Here is a 20,680-nt window from a genome sequence, read left to right as displayed (position 1 = left end):
GTATTGCGTAAGTCCCCCTTTTGCTGCCAAAACGGCCCTGACCAGTAGGGGCATGGACTCCACTAGACCTCTGAAGGTGTGCTGTGGTATCCGGCACCAAGACGTTAGCAGCTGGTCCTGTAAGTTGCGAGTTGGGGCCCTCCATGGATCAGACTTGTGTGTTTAACACATCCTACAGATGCTTGATTGGATTGAGATCTGGGAAATTTGGAGGCCAAGTCAACACCTTGAACTTGTGTTCCTCAAACCATTTCTGAACCATTTTTTATTTGCGGAAGGTCGCATTATCTTGCTGAAAGAGGCCATCAGGGAATACAGTGTCCATTAAAGGGTCTACATGGTCTGCAATAATGCTTAGGTAGGTGGTATGTGTCACAGTAACATCCACATGTATGGCAGGACCCAAGGTTTCCCAGCAGAACATCGCCCAAAGCATCACACTGCCTCTGCCGGCTTGCCTTCTCATAGTGCATCCGGGTGCCGCGTGTTCTCCAGGTAAGCGACGCACCCAGCCATCCATGCGATGTAAAAGGAAACGTGATTCATCACACCAGCCACCTTCCGTTGCTCCATTTTCATGCTTGTAACACATTAACATTAATATATCCCACCCATAACATGATTATCGGTGTTAATCACTTCACCTTTCAGCGGTCATAATGTTATGGCCGATCGGTTGATTCATGTTGTCTTTCTTCCACTTTAATAATAATAATATAAAAGTTACCCCCGTTATTTCCTGCGATATGTAGGGGCTCGCATGTTGTCACGCAGCATATTTTAAATGAAGGATACTTGTGGTGCCCTCCATGTGAGTTCCTGGAGAGTCCATACAAAACCAATCGGTAGGAGAAACTGACTTTATTTTCCAGGGATCTCAACAAAGCCTGTGCAAAAGGACGCTGAACATAACTCTTTGTACATAGACTGAATGAGATCATAACAATTATAGAATTAGCCATCAAGACAATCTGTAACACTTTCCTTAGGTAAAGAAGCCGATGGAAAGCGGTTTATACGCTCAGCATCAGCAAAATTCATACTGGACGGAATCATTTACCTGGCGAAAGTCCCGTTAATTCATTCTATATGTTTATAAGGAAAGTTAATTTGAAATGTTCACTTATAATCAGAGATTACAGAATATCCCCAACTTTCCGGAAACTGAGAGTCATTTAATTAGAAGCCTGCTAATGCGAATGGCGGAATTAACGAGCGTAAGAGCCGCCTTCTCTGCTGTCGCTGAAAATAGAGATGTGGTGTGATTAAGCTGATTGCAATCAAGCTGTAGCTACCCCATCGTATTTGCTTCCCGGAGTAAATATTTATATAAAATACCCTTTTCTGCCACACGTACATTTTATGTGACCATAAATCAGTGTATATATATGTATATGTATATGTATATGTATATTTATACATATATGCTGCATATATATATATATATATATATACAGTATATACAATATATAGTCACAAGGGACTACGTGCTTAACCGCCACAGTGGGAAAAACAATGCTCTAATTTATTGGTTTTGCGGATGTATTATGGTTGCGTGTACACATTTTGCGCAAAAATTACTCAATGACCAACACTTTAACCTCAAATAACCTTAATTTGCAAGCAAATGTATGGGTAAAGCATTAAAAAAAACACTGCAGTTTTTATTGTACACAGAATAAAATCTATAGCAATTCTGGGTTAGGATCTTTCATTTGCATCCAATACCTTGTTTTCTAAAATAATTTCTGGAGTCGTAATCATATATTTTGGATTTGGTGACAAATTAGACAACTTTGTGAGAGCTTTTTTTTTTTCTCTCTAAAACTCCAATTTTCTCTCCGTGGGGAATACGTATTCCCCGGTTATGGAATATGGGCAGTTGGAGAGGGATGGTACATTCTAGCCCGGGTACAAGGTAAAGCCGAGCGATTCCTGACCCTCTCTGTAACGAATATACACCCTAGCACACTTACACACACAGACACTCACTCTGACACACTAGCACATTGGCACACTTACACACACATTAAAATGTCCTCATACCATCACACCTTCCCACACTTACACATACACAATCACTCTAACACGCTTACTCACATTAAAACACACTTTACACCGTTACACTTCCATTCTTGACATGCTGCTGGCTACTCGCACACACATTGCGCTCCCATCTCTTGGGGGGGGGGGCAGTCCAACTATGAAAGGTCCTATTTTCTCCTAGGGAAATTACAATCCTGGCCACCAAGAACGTATATTGTTATTATTTACACGTAATATTTTAATATTTGTCACAAAGAAAATTGTAAAGAAAATACAATGAAATATAATAAATACAAAGATGGTGGCTCATCTAGTCTTTCATGTCATACAGACTCAAACCTTAACCCCTTAATGCATTGTTTTCAATGGGTTTGGGGACTGCCCATTGTCCTTAAGGGGTTAATCGGCCGTTCGTTGTCTTCAGGAGCCGTATGCCTATCCCATGCACGTTTCAATTCCCTTACTGTATTGGCCCCTACCACCTCTGTTAAGAGGCTGTTCCGTTTACTTACCACCCTCTCAGTAAAGTGTATTTGATACAATTGACACAATTTAGTAAATAAAAATGGGTTATAAAAAAAATGTGATATAGAGAGAGTGTAGATCAGTTGGAAATTGGCTTGGGGTATTTTTATTATTGAAACTAGGCAGCTGCATCTAATGATTTTTTAAGTAATCTGAACCATCTGTCTCACTATCCTGCACAGTTCACCCTCTAATCCAGATTATGGCTGACAAACCACTTTTGGCGTATAGTCCTCATTGACAGAGCGTCCTTCACCGTCTCGTGGCATTGGACGCACCTCATTCTGTATTCCTCCGTTCTTGGCTTTATGTTCAGAGATAGATAATAAAAAAAAACCCAAAACATGGCTTTTCTTATAAAGAGTGCGGTAAGCAGTCAGATGAAGAATTTGGGCCTCGGAGGATCGAGTGAAGAGAAGAAGGAGGATGGAGAGGCTTCTGACCCAGCAGCAGCCCAAGGGATGACCCGGGACGAATATGAAGAATATCAAAGACAGCTGGTGGAAGAGAAGTAAGTATATACATCCAACCTATGTACTATTCCCTGACTCGTTTAATGTATGTGTTTGCTATAAAACCCATATAATTTGTAAAAAATAATAATAATATTAAAAATAATAATAAAATGTTTAAGAAGGAAAATTGTAATTTCTGAATGAAAGTATGAGAGGAATACACAAACCTGTCCGTCATTTAAGATTAACCAATATGGGGATTTTTAGGGGCTCGGTGACATTTCACAAATCCTACATTTTTCTGATCAGTGCATTAAATAGAGTGGCCTTTGAAGAGCCTGCTTTGATTAAATGAAGAGGGTATCGTCATCAGATTTATATTGAGCTCATTATCTCTTATTGGTGTCCATGACAAAGCCGCGAGACTAATGATATTGCCTGATCGGAAAATGCAAGTTTGAACATCCCCAGGTGATGTATCCTGGATAATTCCTCAGATACAATCTCTTTCTTCTATTCCATTCCTCGGATGATACGCGTTGAGAGACATTAGACAATGTCCTACACGGTTGGGAAGACCACTCTGATCAATGGTCATTGTTACTATGTATGTAGAATATTGTGAAACTGACCCTTACCAAACATTCCATAGTTTGGTATATTAAATAAACATGGGTAAGAAGTCTCCTCTTTTGTTTTAGAGATTACATAGCTCGGCTTCCAGAAGGTAAAATGGTCCCACGGATTTTGTAGGGGCTTGTAATACATGTCACTAGAAGGTTGGTATGCCCCATGGAATACACGTCAGCGATATTGTCTCTGTAGGTCACTAAGATTGCACTTATAATATTGTGTTATATTGTGTAGTATTGTGTTGTATTGTGTGCCTGCCATGGAAAAATAAAATGGGTGCAGGTTAAAAATGCCCAAATATTTTTACAGTCCAAATTTCTAGAACTTATATAATTGATTAATGGATGTGGGATTTAAATGCCCGGGATGAATCGCAGGCACTGAAATCTAGGGTTTCTCAAACTGTATTGCTTAGAAATATAATTTGATCTATACATTTGCTAGTAATTCATCTGGAACATTGTATAGATGAAGTTCTGTTTGTTATTTTGTCATCCACTTGTCTGGGTGACAGGCCCATGTTAAAAAAAGACACAAAGTCAGAACTTAAGGCCATCCTAGCGGTAGCAAACCTGTGACGAACTGCTTATCTGCAGGTTCTGAATGCAATTAGTCCTTATCCAGGCCTTTCTCGCAATGAACGCAAAAGTGATCACGCAATGGCAGAACTCATGGTTTGACATCACAGAAGGTGTTTTTTGGATCCAGTCTCTGACCTCGTTTGAAGCCAGAAATTCAAACACTAGGCCTTCATTTTCACTACATTCTTGGTTGGTGTAACTTCATGATTATTTCCTGCTCATCTAGCTTGATCTTTTGGGTTTTGACCTGGTGATTCCTGTGACCTTGACCTTGCCTAGTGATTTCGTTTTGACGCTCCAGTCCTTTGGTTATTGACCCAGCTTGTTCCTCAGTTTTGCCTCTCTATGCGGATTTGGCCTCTGACGTCCTGGTTCCTGTTTCTGACCCAGTTGGTATCCTGACCTCTCTTGGTGGCTCCAGTGTTCTCTTTCCATACTTCCAGACTTTCCTGATCAGAAAATGCAAGCTTGAACATCCCCAGGTGATGTATCCTGGATAATTCCTTGGATACAATCTCTTCCTTCCATTCCTCGGGTGATATGCATTGAGAGACATTAGACAATGTCCTACAATGTTGGGAAAACCACTCTGATCAATGGTCATTGTTACTATGTGTGTAGAATAAGGTGGACCTGACCCTTACCAAACATTTCATAGTTGCTATATTTAATAAATATAATGTAAGTAAGGTCCTTGTGGATTCATTGAATTATTATTATTAGAAATCTCCTATTTGTAGTGGGACCAGCTAGAATCTGAGTTTGATCCTGGACCCTTCTGCAAGCTGTCAATGCTTCAGGAGCATGCAAAATAAATCTTATAATTTAATATCTGTTTAAGAAACGTTAGTCAGTTCATCAGAAGCATCAATATTTCATTGATCAACTAAGAATGATAAATGGTCTTACTTATTAAAGATTAGCAGAGCATACATTCAACAATGGTCTTTCTCCCATAGGTTTTGTGGTCCACACCTGATCAATAGCTGTTCTTCGATTTGAATGCTTTTGTTATTTAGATCATTTACATTGCGCTATGATGACTTCTCCATTGGTTACTCTTTCTAGATTTATGTTAATACTGCAATATGTGCTGATTTCTCTCTCAGGTTCTTCCTTAATAAGCTGGTGCTTTCATTCCATCTCAAAGATTATCCTTAAACAAGGCTTCCTAACTCAAACCACTCAAGAGTCATCCATCTGTTGTAGAGTAAACCCCACTTTTCCAGTGATGCTTTCACTGTTTTTTGCAGATATTATAGAACTCCAGTGCTGAGGTTAAACTTGTGTGATTTTATGGACTTGGATGGAACAGCAGGCTGGCACATTATGACCCAGTGGACAAGTAAAGCAAAGTTCGGATTGGCCTTTTTGGAGAATCTGGGCCAGCCCTGGTGTGATTGTCTCCATGCCACCAGGCGAGCCCACCGATGGTTCTGTTCTCTTAAAATTCTGTTTTTACATTCTCAATCTGTATTCTGTTTGGCTTGCAGGATGGAGAGGGATGCCAAGTTTATGCAGAAGAAGGCAGAAAGAGCAACAATGAGAGTACATATTAGGGAAAAATATAGGCTTCCACAGGTAAAACAAAAGTATTAAAATAATCACCTACCATGGCCTCACTCCTGCTGTCTAGTGTCTTCCACCAAACCTTTTTACTGTTCAGCCAAATTATATCATTTATTTAAATAATGTCTACGCGGGGATACAGTTGTGTGGCTGGTCCAAGCCTTGTAGATCGTAAGCTCTTGTAAGCAGGTTCCAAATTGTACAGATGGTGTTATAAAAATCAATTAAGAAATAATTTCCCTATGAATCACTAACATGGTTGAAAACAGTGGGTTAGCCATAGTCATTGCAAGGGGTGCAGCTTCAACAAGACCTTAAATCCTTTTGGACTCGGTGACACTGTTCTTCCCCGGGACCATTTTATGTTGGGTTTTTACCACCAGTTTGATTTAAAGACATTCTGTGCTATGATGATGTCATAACCCTGCACCCAGTACTTCCATGTGACTAGTGAGGTCTATCAGAAGGAATACACGTCCTGTGCTTATCCCAGTAGTTCATATGTCTTGTAGAAGGTACATCTTGAAATATTTTAAAAATTTCATACCTTAAAAAATACTGGTAGCTACATGGTTTTTTTTTAGATTTCTATTTGGTGTGAGCAGACATCTTCTGGTTAATATTTTCTGGATTATTCTGTCTGCTCTTGGGGAAAAATCAGTTTTTGTTTAAGGATTTGACCTATAAAGGAGGAAAAAAGTTAAATATTACGTTTTTACTGACACGCATGGTAGCCGGAGCCCATAAGTTCCCAGGTGTGGTGATGCGGTTACAAGACCTTGCTATTAGAAGGATTTTAACAAGCTTTGTGACCTATCAACATACCCAAGTCTTGTATTCTCCACTAGGTTAACCAGGCATACATGTAGGGCAGTAGGTCCGGTTGGGCGGTAGCCCCTGGGTTGCTTTACTAGGGCTTATTGGGTGATCAGCTTCCCTATGAAGATGAGACAGTAACTGTTCTGCATTGTGGTAGTCCAGTATTGTTAAAGGGCTAGTAAAGAATCATGGTAAGTGCTAAAAAAAAGCAAGGCACACAAGTGGGTAAAACTTCCTCCCCAAGCTATATTATGGAAGGGACTCATTTCAGGCTACCTAAAAGGTCCAAACATCAAATTACTTTCTTCCAATCAGTAATACAATCTGGCTGTTAGTCATAATCAGAGCTAAAAAAAATGTATCTGGTTTCAGTCTCTGGGTGAAACGCTGCTTTTCTAGGGCTCCAGGTTAGTGTCTTCAATCTCCAAATGGGGCAGCAGTGTTTGGCCATGCTGAACTCCAACCCAGATCCTCCCTACTCCCTGTCCATTTTCCTTACCAGACATAGTCTTGCCCCTATGCATGGTTACTCATGCCCCCTTATCATAATGGGAGGGCTGCACCTTCTCACCCATGGGGCAGGAAAGGCCAAGTGGCCCCATCTGCCCCTTGCTTCCTCCCCCTGGTTATTAACATACGCACTAGAACGCTCCCAAACACTTATGCTACCAAAGAGTTACACATTCCCATTCATTCCAACACACACTCATGCCCATACACACACACTCCCACATTTGTGCTCATCCTCATACACAAACACAATCATCTCAAACCCATTTACACATACATTTACACATAAGCAATCATGCTAACACATACACAATCATATTAATACACACACTTCCACATATACACTCATGCTAACACACTCCCTCTAACATAAACACTTACATTTCTAACATGTCTGACACCCCGAAGGAACATTTTCTAAGATGAGATGATATTGAATGCTCATTTTCATCACACCTGACAAAGTGACTTTTTATTGGTTTCGGCATTAACTTGGGTTCTGTATTTTCAGAGTGAAAGGGATGAAAACCAAATACAGATGGCAGGTGATGACGTGGAATTACCGGAGGAGCTCCAAAAAATGGTTGCTGAAGATCAAGATGAGGAGGAAGAAAAAAACTCAATTTTTGGACACATCCAAAACATTCAAAACATGGATATGGACGCTCTTAAAGAAAAGGCCACAGCGACGTTCACTGAAATTAAGCAAACGGCAGAAGAGAAGTGTCATCTTATGTAACTCCAGAGGCGTCCAGGAGAAATTCTGCTAGGGTTTGGAACTTTGGACACCATGTTTCCTTGCGTTGAGCCATTCTGCGTCGTGTACCCATATGGCTGCCGGTGCATTGAGGAGTGAAAATGAAATTTAGGACAACCAAAATGAATTTAAAATTAATCTTTTAAGCCACCAATAAAATATAATAGCTATTATTATATTCCCTTAAAAGGAAAACATTTGTTTGTTTTTTACATTTTGCCAAAAATGCTGTAATTTGGAAAATAATTCACCAAATAAAATATGGATAGTTTCCCGTACAAGGTAGCTGACTTATTTAATTATGGCTTTCCTTGTTTTTTAATGATGCATGAGATCTGGGCCATATCTGCTACAATGCTGATTCTAAAATCATATCAAAGTATATATTTGTCGCAAATTATAATGTACATAATTCCTTTTAATCAGCAAATGTACTTAGTACATCGTTTGTGTTGAATTTGGTCTACACTCACTCAGACATGTTCAAAACCACCGGTTGGGTACGACTGATAATATGATCAGCGTAGATGAAAACAGTTTTTGATACTGAGGCTGAAGGAGATGGGCACGCGATGGATGCTCACAAATAAAATAATTAAGCCAAAATTTCTGAAAAATACATGTTCCTGCACCACGTTCCCAAGGACAGTTATTCGGTTGAGTTTCCATGAATTCTGGCAAAATCATGTTATTCGCCCAGACCCGCATTGCATTGATTTTGGTTTCATAAAAAGAATGTTGTTTAAAATATTTGACCATCCCTAGGAATTTCCTTAATTAAAAGTATTTACGCAAATAAGACTAATAATACTGCTATATTATTTATGTTATGTTACTGAAAGGAAGGATCCAGGCATGGAGCATGAACCCCTAGTGGTTATATGTGGAATTGCATATAAAACTTTTTCTTTTGGGTATGGCGTCTTGCATCTGCATCGCTAACATAATTGTCAGAATAGAATTCAATGTTAGCTGTAAAGCAAATAAGGAGCTACTGGAATCGGGTGCAAGGTACCCAACACCGAGGACCTTGAGAAGTTTTTAGTTCTTGGCACGTGCCAACAAAGAGGGTCCATGGCTGCTAACGGGTTAACTGTTTGTATATATGTTATTATCAGCATAGTTTTAAGCAGACCTGTATTACAGGTGTAGCTTGGTAGCAACCAACAAACTTTGCAGAAGAACTGGCTTCTTTAGCGTCTGGAGGATTAGGTCAAAGTGATTACCGACTAAACCCTATTAATCCTTTTCACATTAAATGATGCATTTAACAAACCGACTGACACAGTGTAACAATCAAAAGCCGTTCACCTGCACAAAAGAAGCGCTGCTTGCTAACAAGACAAAGTTAGTAACACCCAAGTAAGCATATTGTCAATCCCCACACCGCAGATAGGAGGAGTCATTTTAGTTAAGCATCTTTAAACGTAGATTTTTTAAATTAAAAAAATTGGAATGAAAATGTGATAAGCAAAAAAACCCTTTGTGTAGCCTTTATGAGTATGTGACGTACTTCTATATCATTTTTAGAATCGGAGATGTTACATTTTTAGCTCTTTTCTTCAGGGAATGGATTCAGCAGGGATTGGTCAAAAAAAGGTACCGATCTCAATCTCTCCAGACCATGGATGACCAGAATGAATTTAAAAATGGACATCCTTATAAAAGGCTGCTTGAACCAATCAGCAACAATCAGCAACTCGACAACAGGAGAGAGATAACTTAATGGAGAGAGATAAAGACCCTGTGAATGGGAAGTAAAGATTACTGCTCCCAAGGTGTTCTCAGCTGGGTTTTTGGAAAGGCCATAAAGGGCTTTTATCCCATATTACGATTCCTTTCATTCTTCGCTGACCCCGAGAAAAAGTTTGTTATCCCAGAAATTCACGTTTGGCCTTTTTATGTTGTTGAAATGCTTGTATTTGCTCTAAAAAATCTAAATGGTCTTGGTTAGGAGTGACAGACCATCTTTGGGACCCAAATATGCTGGTGTCTCTTTCCTCCCCCTGATGGCCCTCTTTTTCCTGGTACATGTTTGTAAAAGTCCCAATAATGTGTATATAAACAGCACACAATGTGTTAAATTATGGAAATTGTTCTAAACGCCCAATGGCATATACAGCTATCAGTAGGAGAATTGCTTGAGGGGGGAAAACTTGATCCTTTGGCCTTAAGGCTAAGGACCCAAAGAAGCCAGATGTGTCTTTTTGGAGTCCCCAGGTGAGATCCCCCTGAGTGTTCATCACATGGCGTCCTCGGTGAGGAGTACACCGAGCACTCGCTGTTAATAGGGCTGGTTAGCGCACTCTAATTCCACCGATGGGCTGCTGCACGCCCTGGAAATACCACAGAGGAGCCGGGTCCCTGAAAACTTGCTGGTGGACAATGTGGGTTGCGTTTTGGACTCCCACATCCCCTTGGTGTTTTTGGAGGGGGACCTAGAACAACCAGCCCTTCTTTGTTTTTTTTGCCAGTGAGAGCATATCTCTTTGAGGAGTGTGGCCCCTAAAGAAGATTGGGGACCGGCGTTGCTCTATAGCCTTACTATCATACTTGGGAACTTTATGGCCACCCCTTTGCGGGATGCCGGCAGGAAGTCACGCTGATGTCAGTGGGCCGTCCTGCTGATATTTCGCACAGCGGTGTTGAAGGGGAAAATGGGCGGGGAGTGGGCGGGAATGGAGTTTTCCAGTGGCGACCCGGAGACCCAGAGAAGTGTCTCTTCTCCCGGAGTTTCCAGGTATGCTTACTACCCATTCTTCAGCGACAATAAAAACAGTTATACCTCTGGCTCCTGAATTAAATTACTTTGCTCCATTTTTTTTCCCTCCAATACTTTTTACTGCGCGGTTATGAAAGGAGACCTCTCCCTGCTGCCTCTACTGAAACCATTTCTCATTAGTATGTAAAGTTCTTGCGCATGCCCAGTAGCACTCCCATCGACCAGCTGCTTCAACTCCCATTGGTTTAAATGGGAATTCAGAAATTCACGGCTTATATAGGGTTTATTTTAGGTTTTATGTTTACTTCAACATTGCAGGGCACTTTGTATGATTCAATACCGATAAATGTGCTAAAAAACCCAAAAATGTAGGGAAAATACATTTTCAAAAGGATGCCTCCCCATTGCACCCTTAAAAAAAATAGAAAATTAATATTACAACTACATTTTACAGAAATGTTAAATACCTAAAAAAAATATCTCCAAATATTTTCATACTAAATGTCAGTCTAAATGTCTAAAAGTGTTACCAAAAGAAAGGCTGAGCTTAAAAACAACAATAAAGGTTGACATGCCCGGGGTTTACAATTCAAAATACCATTATAGTGAAGAAAAGGGTTAATTCTAGAGTAGAAGAGCCTCTTTAGCTTCTATTGTATAGGAACAAGGGTCTGCAGCCAGAGGGGTCCATCTGTAGCAAACAGCTCAATCCTTCTGAACAATCATGCAGATGGCCACGAGAGACAAAAGAGGATCTGTCACTTACTGCTTATAACATAATTTACAGAAAGAGTAGTAGATAAGCAGAACAGCCTCCCAACAGAGGTGGTAAAGATTAATCCAGTGAGGGAATTTAAACATGCATGGGATAGGTATAAAGCTGAGTCTTTACATTAGGAAAGACAGGCAGGCTAGATGGGCCAAATATTTCTATAACTTATATAATTTACAAAAACTATCTCTATATTAATGTGTAAACGCTATTTATTTACCGTATTTCAACTACAAAATACGGGATTGGAAAAAAACTGATCCTCTAATATCTTACCCATTAAATTACACAATAATAGATAGGTGTTTTATCAATGGTATTTATTGGTCATTATTATTCTAGCAGCAACCCAGGAATCTGAATGTTTACTCAACATGAAAAGATCATTACAATCATGTTAGGTATGGACAAGTTACAGGTTGGTCACCTAGTTCATACCTGCGATCAAGCAGGCACTGAATACACATCTGATGTAAAGTTTCATGCAGACTATTAAGCTAATTTAGAGACTTTTATGTTGTTATTGTAAATGTGCAAGCAGGGTGAGGGTTAACCTACGTTAATAGTTCTAGTATATACATTCGGCCCATTTAGCCGGCACAGTGATGTAAAGACTCAGACCTTAATCAGTCATCAGTCCCTGCTTGGATTCAGGTAGCCATACCATTCCGTCACTGTATTAACCTCTACCACTTCTGATGGGAGGGGGTTCCATTGATCTAGCACCCTCTCTGTAAAGACCCTTTGAATGTATGTACTGTAAGAAGCGCTGCGTACATTGTCGGCGATATATATATATAAAGTGATATAATTAAGGAGGTGATAATAATACGCCCAGGCGCGGGCTGCGTTGGGGATAATATTTTTGCGGCGTGCGAAAGGGAAACCAGAGGGTGATCATCATAGAAAGTAACTGGATGGGCAGATTACTGGGCGAGTCACATGGTGCCTGTGGAGGTAACTGGGATTTGCATTCTTGCTGCTAATAGGATCTGCTCAGCTCAGACTGTCATCCCATCAAGCTAAACGTCTCTGTTGTGCCCTCTCAAGCAATCTGAATTCAATTAAGCTAATTGGAAAACAAGTAAAGAAGGATTGCATTAATATAGCTTTGCTTAGAGAAACTCCAAAACCATCCTCCATTGGGAAATCACACACTGCCCTGTGTGCTATGCGCATTATTACATATGCAAGGGATGCATAACTGCAAATAATGACTGTGTGATGCGCAGCTTTGCAGGTGCAAAGTATCTTAAAGGCACCTTAGTGAAAGGGGGATGAAAAGGAGACCTTATCTCCAGGATTCAGTTGTGTGGACTCAAACTCTCACCATGCTCATCCTGTACTGGCAGACTAAAACTCCTACCATGATAACCTAATCAGTGAGAACATGATGGGAGTTGCAGTATGCAGATTGCATCACATGTAAAACATGCATTTATTAGCAATTCTAATGCAACAACCAAGGGACTACATCGACTAGTGTTGGCAATCTCCATTAATACGTTTATAGTTGGGTGTTTAATTAATACCACGGCACTGAAAGGGTTAAACATACAGCTCATTCAGGGTTTGCCAGCATGGCCACTTGGAATACAATTCTTATGGATCTTAACAACCAAGAATACATTGTTACTGGTTGAATAAAAAATGTATAAAAAAAAAATTGATGACATTAAATACTACAATTTAGGTGTATTTGTAGGTATGACTAGAAAGTTCAACCTAGATATGCATTGCCTTGGCATGGTGGGAGTTGCAGTATGGTGTCAGAGGCTCCCTGTTCCTGGCTATCACACATTCCATAAGGAAATTCCATAAGGAAATACCTTGAAAGCTGGTGAGTTATTGGTGGAAGACGTTTAACCTTTTAAGAGCCAGAGTTGTGCTCACCTCTGACCTAGGATCTCCCCAACTGTGATTATTGGGATCCATAAAATACCCAGTCCTTTATTTGCAAAATACATTATTATTCTACTTAAAATGTTATTAATGTTTGCATCTTATTAAGCAGCCAGGCTGACCCCCAATTACTATTTTAAAAAGTTTTAGCTGCTTTGTCATAGCTCTACAATAAGAAGTTATTGACATACCGAGGTTTGTAAAGATGGGGTCATCTTGCAACATGGACAATGAAAATCATTTTAGGGAATAAAATAAAATAAAAATTAATAACATGAATTGTATATACCATAACAATAGCCTCTGGCCAAGTCTTTAATGACCCTTTATCTGGGTTTTATACCCAAGACAATGCACACCCTAACGTTTTCTTCCAATGTCCTTGGGCTCAAGAGACCATGGAATCTAGTTTAAGTTGGCTTCTAGTTTTCAAGAAACAAGCAGTACATAAAATCATTTATTATCATCACCTTCATAAGGAAAAAAAAGAAAGAAACTAAACTCAAAAAGCTAATCTGAGGGTGGCCACATAGGGTAGTGAATTATATATATATAGATTTATATATATTTATATATATATATATATATATATACATACATATGTAAATATACAGTATATATATACATAATATATTTATGATGTATTATATATATATATGTATTATAATATATATATATATGATATATATAATATATATAGAGATATATTTTTATCTCTCTATCTATAACTATTTTTCGAATCTATATATATATATATGTATACATATACATACAAATATATATATATATATATATATATATATATATATATATATATGAGATAGATAGATTGATAGATATCGATATTTTGATAAAATAAAAGATTTTGCCTTCAGCACAAAACCGCATGTCTCAGAACAATTGTTCTTCTCTGAAATCCTGGGATTTGTGTTAAAATCCTTTAAGACATTATTAAACCCCTTAGTTTGCCAGAAGGGACTGCATCGGGAGCTATGGGCAATGTCCCTTATTATCAATACATCTGCTCAGCGGCTTGTAAATCATATTTTTTGGCATATTTGATTTTTATTATTTCATATATTTTTATACTTTGTTTTACAATATTAATTTATTTTTTGTTATTTTTATTTTTTGTACAAGTGTATTCAGTGCATTTTTGTGTTTTTTAAGTCATTTTTGCGTTTTAGAAAGATAACTATTAACTGAAAATAACTTAATATTCCTAACTTTTTTATACTGTAAAGGGTAAATGAATTCCTTCCACATACTCTCTAATTTTAAAAATAACGAAAAAAATACATTATATATTTCTGATATAACATTTTAAAGCATTGGTCGCTTTAGAATAATATCAGACATCTCCTAATTTTAGTGTGATGTGATTTTAGATATCCCGAAAATTTATAATTTTGTAGTTCTAAGGAAAGCATTGGACAAATACTTCCAATTTTAATCTAATATGTTAATACTATTCTTCTTTTATCATTTGTATGATACTTTACAAACTTGCGATCACTTAAAAAGTTGAGTAAAAGTTTCCTATTAATGTTTTATTGGATTTCTTATAGAAAAATATATTTTTTATGGATTTTTTAAACTAAAGAAATCCTTGAGATATTAATATTAAAACCTTGACATTATATTGCTTATAATTATTTTATCTTATATTATAGTTTAATAATAACAATATATATATATCAGGATAAACCAAACCGACACTAATTATTTATCAAACTCGGGTTAACTTATATCTATGTAATTAAAATCAAATGGCCCGAGAGTTTAAAAAATAGCAATTAATTTATTGGAAAAAAATAAATAAAGATAACATCAATTAAGTAGGTTATATTGCCAACTAGAAAGCATTAAATGCCAAAAAAAAGAACTTTAAAAAACGTAAAAAACAGCAAAGAGGGCAATAAAACATACATTTAGACGAAACATCTTGTAATTTTATATATAAGAGAAAATAATGTCAACACACGTTTTTGTCACAAGGCGATTTCAATATGTTATTTAATAGCATCAATTATTTACGTATGATTTCGATAATTGCCTGGCGACATCTGTCAGTCTTTGGACAGGTTGCAATGTTAATAAATTGGATAATAAATCTTTCGCACGCAACTAATAAATTATTCAATTTTTTATGACCACACCGAAAAAAATGTAAAATAAATAATATTAAAATAATAATAATAATAATAATAATAAGAATAATAATATATCACCAGCAAATGGCTTAACCTTTTAAACGCCAGGATCATGTGTATGCCTTCTGTCTTTGCAATCCTACCTGGCACTAAAAATGTTTTTTAAAATTTTTTTCTACATCTTGATATAATGTAGCTGAAGTTTCATGTTGTGCCTCTGGTAGGATTCAGCCAAACCAAGCTACATTGTTATGCAGGACCCATTTCTGTTGTGGGGAGGGAGGGGGTTGTTGGGAAGATTTGCTCATTGCAGGTACTGTCCCCAAAAAGACAAAAGCCTCATTTAATGATAATGTGGCAGCTTTGGAGTGCACAGCAGGGACAGATGACAAACCCACAAAGAACCAGAGCAGGAGTTGCTTTAAAATATCTCAGCAAGCTGTGTGTGAGTCACTCCTTCTAGAGAGGTCACAAGGAACTGATCCTCTCCACTGCAAGGACAGCCAGTCACCCAGAAAGTATCCAGAAGGATCTGATATACAGCCAGCTTAGAGGAATCAGCCATTCTTAAAAGATTTAAAGCTTGTTGTAGTCTGACACAGATGAATAAGCAAATGCAACCCACAATTTAACATTCTAGATATCAAAAAGAAACTCAATTTCTATTTTTCTTGGAAAAAATTATACGTTGGAACCAGAAGCACCTTTGGAGGAAATTCGTGAAGAATAATCAGTGAATCACATGGACCTTTTAACTAAAGAGTACTTTAGCGAAGAGGGAATTGTTACCCAATACTGAAACTTAAAGGAGTCCAATGCACCTGCACAGTCCTTCTCTGATGGCTGATGGAAGCTTCTCTCTCTCTGGACACTTGGTCAGGAGTCCAGGAGGAAACACTTCCAGACTCCACAGTATAGAGGCCATCTTGGGATTTTCTAAAGAAGACAGTGTCCTGAGCTCCTTCCAAACAGATGACAGTCTCAGGAATGGCAAGGAAGCCGAGAAGAGAAACTCCAGACCTTGCCATCACAAAATGGGAGAGGACCTACAACCACAGCAGAATGATCTAGATGACAGACAGGATGATGGATATGGGGGTAAGACACGGTGAGATAGATAGGTAGACACAAAGAAATATCTCCAATTTATAGTTAATTTTTAACATCCAAATTAATTAAAAGATGAATAAATATACAGATATATATATATATATATATATATATATATGTGTGTGTGTGTGTGTGTATGTGATTAAAGTTACAATTTATTTAGGTTTAGTAGTAAGTTTAGAATTCGGTGAAAATTGCAATTTCTTTAGCTTTCTAATTACCTCCAGGGTAGTGCCTGTGACTAACCATCTCATGACAATTTGTGTCCCACCACTAGCAGATACCTACTGCACCAAGGTGTCTGGAGACTGCCTAAGCCCTGGACTGGCCAACTCCAGTGACAATAAACTGGGTGAAGAGGATCAGCCCAAGAAAAAACACAGGAGAAACAGGACCACATTTACCACTTACCAGCTACACGAACTGGAGAGGGCTTTTGAGAAGTCCCATTACCCTGATGTCTACAGCAGGGAAGAACTGGCCATGAAGGTGAACCTACCAGAAGTGAGGGTGCAGGTTAGTAGATCCCCAGCAAAATGCCTCTCTGTCCTCAGTGCCCAAATTATTAAAGGGCAATCTACCTTTCAATCAAAGGGTTTTTATTCTGCTAATCCAGATATACTAATTATCAGTATTCCCTTCTCATGAGCTGATTAAAAATTATTATACACCCCTCCCAGGGTATCAGAGTATTTGAGAAGCCAAAATAGGGTTGTTATATTTATACAGTGTTAAATATTCCATATTTTGAATGAAGATACTGTGAAATTAGCATGGTATTTGGGCTCTGTGAACAAATAGTGTTTTACAAAGAGGTTGAATATTAGTATATTGTTTGTTTGTTTGTTTGTTTTACAAAAGTGGATATATAACCATATTAGTCCAAGAACAAAATCTTTAGTTGCGGTTAATAAGTTATTTTGGGCCATCAGAAAGAAAAAAATAAGTTACATAAAGTTTGGAAAGGTCAGATACCATCTGAAGAAAATGCCTCTGAGGATTCAAAAGCTTATGTTAGAGCTTTAATTTTTTTTGACACTGTTCAGGGTACCTTAGTTTTTTCACACAGTCATTATGTCATCAATCAATTTTTATAACATACCCGTTTTTGTTAAAAGTGAGAATAGTTAAAAGAAACCCAGAAGTGACAAAGTACAATTTCCGATTTTAATATTTCAAATATGAGATATTTTTTATTTGTAGAGTTCTGGGCAAAGTGGTTGTTTCATTAAATGTAGTAACTGTATTTATTGATTAAATTGCCATTCAAATTCACTTATTTCTGTGTAATTGAGGGACACAAGGTTACTCTGAACGCTGATTGCCACATCTCCCCTAAAACGCCAAACCAAAACTATCGCATAAGTTTTATTTTCCATGTCAAACATTAGAAGCAATACATATATTTTAGGAGTTGAATTGATATTTTTTCCCTACAAAAATAAATTCAGTGTAAAAGATTGATATTCGGAAAAATTCTGTTTGTAACTAGCACTAATGATCCTAAATTAATAAATGAATTATCAATTATTAACCACCCAGATTTTATTTTTTCTACTTGACATTAGTAAATTTAAACACCTTAATTTTATAAAGAGCTTTTTTAACTTTTGCTTTTAAAATTATATCAGAATTGTATGCATTTTTCCAATTTAGCTTAGTTAAGATAAATGGCTTGTGCTATTTATCTCTAGGCATCGAGGTTTTTTTCACAAAAAATCTTTGTAGAATTCAGCTCAATTTTGGTCTCATTTGTTTATAGGATTTTCTAATATTACTGTGTAAAAAATAATTCTCAATGTGTTGAATAGTTAGCAATCTAGAGTAAAATTAATAATTAATAGAAGTGAAGTATAAAAATAATAACATATTTATTATAATTATTATATTTGTTAATTCCAATAATATTTTACAACTTGTTCCAAGGGAAAATATGAACTAATAAATGAAGATTAATATGTAATGTATTATATCTTCTTGTCTTCATAGCAAATGCAAACTTATAGCACGAAGATATAGCCCTGCTCATTAAAAATAAATACACATAAACTCATTCTGTATTTAATCATAATCAGACAGTTATTTTCAGAGCCCAATAAACCCACCTGCTAGTATACTCTATATCATTCACATGTTTCTTCAGCCAAAAAAATCGCTTGGTATAAGTCCATATCACCAAGTTGATACATAAGACTTATAAAATATCACTGCTGATGTATCCAAGTTTGAAAGCACTTCAATTCTGAGTTTGATACTTTTGGGTTCTACAACGATCTCTTTTTAATATTACACATAGTTTCTGTATGGTCTTCCTAGAGAAGTGATTCGGATTACACTAATGAGAAACTGATTTTCAGGTTTGGTTTCAGAACCGAAGAGCTAAATGGAGGAGACAGGAGAAGCTGGAGGTAACCTCCATGAAACTTCAGGACTCCCCAATACTTTCCTTCAATCGCTCTCCACAACCTTCGGCCATGAGTGCCATCAGCAGTAGTCTTCCGTTGGACTCCTGGCTAACTCCACCACTCTCCAACACCACCACTTTGCAAAGCCTACCGGGGTTTGTGAGCACCCCTCAGAGTCTTCCAGGCAGTTACACCCCATCACCAACCTTCATGAATACTGCACCCGTGGGACATGCTCTACAGCCTTTAGGTGGCATGGGACCACCACCTCCATACCAATGTGGAACCAACTTTGTGGACAAGTACCCAATGGAAGAAGTAGATCCTAGAAATACAAGTATAGCTGCTCTCAGAATGAAGGCAAAAGAACACATCCAGTCAATTGGAAAGCCGTGGCAAACACTTTGAACAATGAGGAGCCAGATTCAATTTTGGGGGTATTGTACCCACATTGAAGTGTATATAGAACATATTTCTGGTGAGGCACCCCCAGCAGGTGCCAATCAAAGACAACTCACACTATATTCCCACAGGACTGGGACTATGGGGCTGGGGACTGGTCTATTATTACAATATGCATTTTTGGATATGAAGTTTTTTGACATTTACATAAATATCCAGTTACTAAAAGTATTTTTATTAGGGCAAATCAGAATAAATATATACAAGCTCTTGGGTCATTGGGTGTTGGTCATCATGGTGTCCTTATAGCATGCAGCAGGTTTGCAAGGAGTTCTATAGGAAACTTTTAGAAATCTCACACCATATTGATGGGATCTTTGTCTTGTCTCCATAAAATGTTATTATGTTAGTTCACCATTTTTACACATTTTTTATTGTTTTATTGGGAAATAACTGGAATAAAAAGAAACTAAGATACAATTAAAAACTTCTGCCAAGTAGGTTGACATAATTGTTAATGACAGTATGGACAACTGGAATATTTTCTGTATTTCAATAACAAAACACAATTTTCTAAATATGCCAATTTTGTTAACAGGAAATTATAATATCTACAACCAAAGACAATTGTATTCTTTTATTTATCCTTTTGAGCCACACAAGTGACACTTTAAGGATACATCTGTGGTTTTACTGGCATTTGGTATCAGAATTGCCTTTGCTCACCTGGATATGATTTGTACCAATCGTATGTGTGTTTCATAGCACTGTATAAATGTATATATGTTTTCTACTTTATGGTAGACAGCTTGAGTTACAGTAGTTTTGGGTTCATAGACTGGATGAATGTTCTGTTCAAGGTGAAGGAATGTGTTGTTGACCCTCACTGTGAAAGAGACATTAAAGATGATGTTGAACCTACTACCCTTAATTGAACATTATTACAATTAATTTGTTAGAAAATCCACCCTAATGCTGTTGGATTCCCAGAAAAAAACAAAACAATGGTTGCCTCATTTATATAATTTCAGGGAATGCTTAATTGTCATGTGATACAAAAACAGAGTCTGATAGGCTGTTGCTCTAGAATCTCTAAGGTTTATTTGTTTAATGCACTAAAAGAAAACATGAATTTCAAAATCAGCAGCAATTTTTAATAACAACAATATCTAAATATGTGTTTAATAAATATTTTATGAACATGATCAGAATTTGTATTTTTAGTCTTCCATATCATAGAAACAAATTTGATGGCAGATAAGACTAATTTGGCCTAGCTAGTCTACCCATTTTTCGGGATATAAAGACTCAGACCTTAA

At 37.4% G+C, this 20,680-nt stretch overlaps 2 protein-coding genes across 2 annotated transcripts; both read left to right on the top strand.

Annotated features, from left to right (window-relative positions):
* Positions 1 to 2,915: 2,915 nt before the first annotated feature.
* On the top strand, positions 2,916 to 7,877 carry LOC149284238 (complexin-4-like). Its single transcript, XM_089497037.1, has 3 exons — positions 2,916 to 3,082; positions 5,734 to 5,821; positions 7,650 to 7,877. The coding sequence occupies exons 1-3, from the start codon at positions 2,916 to 2,918 to the stop codon at positions 7,875 to 7,877; spliced, it is 483 nt and encodes a 160-aa protein (XP_089353163.1).
* An 8,382-nt stretch (positions 7,878 to 16,259) lies between these two features.
* On the top strand, positions 16,260 to 19,367 carry LOC149284237 (retinal homeobox protein Rx-B-like). The gene is made up of 3 exons (XM_089497030.1): positions 16,260 to 16,542; positions 16,835 to 17,070; positions 18,912 to 19,367. The coding sequence occupies exons 1-3, from the start codon at positions 16,260 to 16,262 to the stop codon at positions 19,365 to 19,367; spliced, it is 975 nt and encodes a 324-aa protein (XP_089353156.1).
* The last annotated feature ends 1,313 nt before the right edge of the window (positions 19,368 to 20,680 follow it).

The sequence above is a fragment of the Sceloporus occidentalis genome, unplaced genomic scaffold, assembly GCF_023333645.1.
Source record: "Sceloporus occidentalis isolate IW3139 unplaced genomic scaffold, rSceOcc1.0.p SCAF_97, whole genome shotgun sequence".
Classification (NCBI taxonomy): Eukaryota; Metazoa; Chordata; class Lepidosauria; order Squamata; family Phrynosomatidae; genus Sceloporus; species Sceloporus occidentalis.
The sequence above is the reverse complement of the archived record's forward strand: the minus strand, read 5'-3'. Positions and strand labels throughout refer to the sequence as shown.